We start from the raw sequence: 4891 nt of genomic DNA on the forward strand, positions 1-4891 counted from the left end.
AGGACAATTAGAGTTTAGAATTCCCTCTTCTTCCGCCCACGGTAAAAGCTGCTTTCCTTAACTGTTTCCTCCCCAAGAATGACATTAAGCTGGAATAAACTGAAGGGCTTCCTTGTCTTTTAAAATAATCTTCTCTTCTTACATTGTCAAAGTACCTGCAGGTGGACTGAGACACTTGTTGTACCTTGACAAGGATCCAGGCTCCCCTGTACCTTGGCCAGATAAATCCTTTAGGGAGACAGTTATTTGTGAACCCAGGGGAAGCATTTACTTCAAACAGAAAAGCCAAACACCTTGCACGAAACAGAGAAACAGAAATGTGAGGCCATTCTCTACCATCTGCATAATTTAAGACAGGTCACTGGTTTGGGTGATTTTTCTTTAGCGTTTCTTACTAGGTAAATACAAATTTAAGGGAGATAGGCTGGCTGTGCTCAACCTGGACCAGAGCTAAAGCAAGACCCCAGGGGAGGAAACTAGACAATCAGTCTTCATGAGGGCTGGAGGTGGGGGTGGTACTGGGAGAGGAAGGAGGACCGACCCCAACTCATGGCCTGTGTGCTTGGGTATGTTCTTAAGTTTGTGTCTATATAAAAATCTGCCTCCCCATGATGTTTGTGTCCATATGAATGTATACACAACATCTACATATAGCAGCTCCCTGCCCATTTGTCTGTGCTGTTGCGGCCATGTGTGAATATTCGTCCAGCCAATGCGTAAATCAAAGGTTTTCTTGCAACCAAGTTTGGAGCAACATCTTCGCAACAGTCACTATGTCATTCTATGTTCAAGTTCCAAGGCCCCATGACCACCAAATTTAAAAACAGAAGTGGATGTAAGACCCACGTGCAGCCTGCTTCTTATTCACTGCAAAGCATGGAAAAGCTTTCCTTCAAAGGAAGGAAAACCCCAGCCCTGCTCATTCTATGTTTTAGGCAGAAATAAGATATGCTTTCATGTGAGTCAGACTTGAAAGATGACCTGGATTCAGAGATGACTTGGAAAAATGCATCTGGGATGTCTTAGAAACTAGGAGTTATATTAAAGAATCAAAGAGAGAACTCATAACTTCCATAGGGAAAATGTGTTTTTTTATTTAAATTAAAAAAAATATCGTGAAAATTACAAACTGTTAAATACAGAAGACAATTTTATACAACTTAATAGAATAAGAAGGAAGTATATACATCACTTTTTAATAGGCGCAGATAGACTTGCACCAAACTTCAGGATTAAGCAATGGAAAATGTGACAACGCACATGTCCGTCGCAGTAAAGTTTCAGAATTCAAGTGATTCCAGGCAAGGGGCCAAACTCAACTTGGCTTCTTTCACCTTAAACAGCCCCCTTTGGAGTAAATCCACACTCTGAATTTTAAAGTGAACGGAGGGCCCTTTTCCCCCGCCAAACATAAATTTCCTCTAGCACTATGTTAAGGCGAGCTGATAAACCAGTCCCTACGCTGTTAACCCTTCCACGGGAACAGTAGTTACTGCTGTCTCCAGTCCAGGGAGATTGTGTTTGTTTAAAAAAAAAAGTTTTATGTTTTTACTAGAATTAAATTTGACTTTTTGGTGTGTTTCTCTTCCTCCTTGTCTTCGAGGGCTCAAAGAGTCTGCTGCAAAGTGACTGACCACAGGAATACAGGGAGACGTTAGCATGCATTCCTGAGTCTTTTCTCTTAGATGTCTCATTCCCTGAACCGGAGTGTTAACAGTCCACCACCCAGACAACTCGGCGGAGTAAAATATGGGATCTGCCTCTTGGATTCACTGCTGGGAAAGTGACAGCAGGGGATGGTGGGTGAGCCGCCCTGGATCTCCCAGTTACACGTGTTTTCAGTCACCAACTGCTCCTTTAAGTAAGCAGATCCTTTTGCAGACTACTGGCCAGCGAGGAAATAGTCTGTCCAAGCTTCCTCACACCAGGCCATGTAGGATTCATCACAGAGTCTTAAAATCTAAAGACATCCTCCCAGCCCCCTGGGGATCTAGATGATCAGGAGTCTCAGGAAGGCAGTAAGTCTGTGGATGACATGCGCAGGACCACACAGCATATCAGAGTCTGGGCTTGGGATTCACAAACAGAGGACCCCCAACTCTGAACAATCTTGCCAGAGTATGCCCTTCTAAGTCTCAGCTACGTGACCAAATGCCATGTCGTGGAGGCCCACAGTATATCTTTTCCCAGCTCAGAAAACTGGGCTGGGAATAAAAAGCAGCATCAGAGCTAACAGTTTGGCTTGGTTCAACCCCACCATCACCCATTCTGGAAAGATCAGGAATATTCCCTGCACAGCCATTCGGAATGCAGGTTAGATTCTGGGGAAACCCTTCCAAAAAAAAAAAAATGTCATGCCAGCACATGATGCTGGATGGTCCCAGGTCAGAGTTCAAGGTCACAGGTTAGACAAAGGGTCAAGTAGCAGATTATTCTTATCATCTCAGCTCATGTTGACCAGTTTAAAAGTCGCCTGGTTTTCTCCTTACAGTAGGCAAATAGACCAGGTAGAGATCTCCAGCTTCCTCCCATCAAAAGTCCCCCTGCAACAAATATCCCCCTGCTCTATCCAGAAAGACCCCCTAAAAGAAGCTCTGTAACCTGTGGTGAACTAATGCCACAGGTTCACATTAAAGGCTCTTACAGCGAATCAGATCTAGAAGAACAAAGCTCTGGGCAAATTAGCAAACCGAAACTAGTCCCTTGGGACGCCCTAAGCCTTTGGCAGCCCTGGGAGTAGGCAGATGCTGCAGGAGTTCCCCGGGGCATCCCCTGAGAGTACAATCGCAAGGACATCCCACCTGCCGAGTTCCGCACGGGAACCCCGCCCGCCAGGACCCAAGGAAAGGTACACACCGCGCGTCTTCAGGCCTGTTTCAGCTGCAGGTCTACACCTCAGGCGTGCGGCGGACTCCAGGCTGCGGCTGGCCCCGTCTGAGCCTTGACCCCCACTACCACCACCACCACCCCACCCCACCCCCTATTCAGGGGCTTGCCGCGGGTCCCTTGAAGTGGCAGTTGCCCTGCAAAAGTGAAACCCGACACGGAAAGTGTCCTTCCTCGCTCTAAGGGTGCTGGTTCATAGGGTCACCTCCAGAGGGTCCTAGGGGGTGCTAGGAATTTTGATGGATGTTCTCCGAGGACCCTTCGCTGCTTTCGTTGAGGGGGGTCTCAGAAGTCTCCCCCAGCTCATCGTCCGCCCCTTCCTCCTGGATGGTGAGGTGCACATCGGGCGAGGAGGACTCAGAGCTCACGCTGTCACCCTCCATGGAGCAGAGGGTGCAGGATAGGGCAGGAGCCACGCTCTCCTGCAACACATTCAGCATCGTGGGCGCCTGCACCGACCTCAGGCCGGACAGCGTGGCCAGCGGCTTCATGGCCTCCCCCCAGAGCCGCTCCTCGTCCCTGTACAGCAGCAGGAGGCTGGCTTTCTTCTCCCGCCTCTTGGATTTCATGTAGCCCAGCGTGATACCAATCAAGAAAATGCCGTAGAAGGACATGACCACCAGAACGTAGAAGTATTCGTTGCCGTGGCCGCTGCCGGACACGGGGGACTCGAGGGGGGCGCTGGGGGCTGCGGTGCCAGCATCTGTGCTGTTCAGAGGCTCCATCTTCAGCATTGAAGCTCAGCTCACACTGCCAGGAGCTGGGGAGAAAGCTGCAAGTTAGGACTCTCCCACCCGACCGCAGTTACAGAAAAGAGGGCAGCGCCAGGTTTGTGGAACTATAGGGTCAGAAAGGTTTACAGCTGCTGCCTGGAGAAGTAACTCTAAGTCCCTCCTAGCGGTTAACAGGGGCTGGGGTGCGCGGGGAAATGGGCACCGGGAGGTGGGAGGAAATAAAAAGAAGACTTTCATTTTTTTTACATGTCCAACAAATTTTCATTTCATAAAGTGAACATGTGAAAAGCTTTGCTTCAATCAGTTTAAAAGCAAAAAAAAAAAAAAATCCCTTTAAGACAGGGGTGCAGAGAGAAAAGAAATAATGTCTGAATCCCTGGGAAACTTTTTGAGCTGATGGAGCAGAAAAAAAGAAAGTTTACATTTCGATGCCAAGCATCAACCTATTTTTAATTCAAGACGAAACTGCCTTAGAAAAAAGGAAAGGAAGAGAAAACTGCATCTACAAATTGCCGGGAGTAGCCTTTCATGTTTCTGAAGCAAAGTGGCATTGCTGACTTACCAAAAGCTGGCGAATTTGTCCCAAGTCCTGAATTCCTAAATGGTCAGGTCCAAGAGCCTTTTTCTTCCTGCGTGTGGGGCTCCGCGCTCTGACAATTCTGCCGCTGCTCTTGGGATATATAGTCAAGAAATGCATCGTCACGTGTTCTGGGAGGAAAATTTACAACAGAGGTTGGTCGTGGCAGAGTGAACAGTGAACTCACAGCACAGCAGTTCAACTTACTGAACTTTGCAGCTGTGAAAAGAAAAAGATTGGGAAGTGGGAAGAGCGTCCCACCCCCCAGCACCCAGCCAAAGTTTTCAGGTGGCCATGAAAAAGGAGAAAAGAATGTGCCCAGTTGGAACTGTTCCCCCCAGACTCACTCTCATTGAAAATTAGTTCATGCTTCATCTCCCTCTGGGGAAATAACCGTGATATCTATACAGGTTTTCAAAGACAGAAAGTCAAATACCTTAATTTACATAAAAGACAGTTAGAGGCAAGTGCAGGATTTACTATCAAGGAACCAGGGCTTAAGTTTCAGCTCTTCCACTGACTATGCAAATATAATAAATCCTCCCTGAGCCTTTCCGCTCCTCAGATTCCTGAACTGTAAAACTGTTGGACATTGGGGGCTTCAGTAGGTAAAATTATATGAACTACGTGAGTTTTTGAGTCCCTGTCAGCTTGATCACTCTAAGACTTAAGGCTGGAGAGTGTGGGTTTGCAC

At 47.5% G+C, this 4891-nt stretch overlaps 1 protein-coding gene across 1 annotated transcript; it reads right to left on the reverse strand.

Moving 5' to 3' along the window:
• Positions 1-1069: 1069 nt before the first annotated feature.
• Positions 1070-4337, reverse strand: KCNE4 (potassium voltage-gated channel subfamily E regulatory subunit 4). The gene is made up of 2 exons (XM_070385933.1): positions 4183-4337; positions 1070-3646 (listed from the first exon to the last, which is right to left on the reverse strand). The coding sequence occupies exon 2, from the start codon at positions 3618-3620 to the stop codon at positions 3114-3116; it is 507 nt and encodes a 168-aa protein (XP_070242034.1). The 5' UTR covers positions 3621-3646; positions 4183-4337; the 3' UTR covers positions 1070-3113.
• Positions 4338-4891: the final 554 nt, after the last annotated feature.

The sequence above is a fragment of the Bos mutus genome, chromosome 2 (genome assembly GCF_027580195.1).
Source record: "Bos mutus isolate GX-2022 chromosome 2, NWIPB_WYAK_1.1, whole genome shotgun sequence".
Classification (NCBI taxonomy): domain Eukaryota; kingdom Metazoa; phylum Chordata; class Mammalia; order Artiodactyla; family Bovidae; genus Bos; species Bos mutus.

What these genes read in the sequence shown, in the direction of transcription:
- KCNE4 (XM_070385933.1), bottom strand. Translation starts at nt 3,620, where the DNA reads ATGCTGAAGATGGAGCCTCTGAACAGCACAGATGCTGGCACCGCAGCC.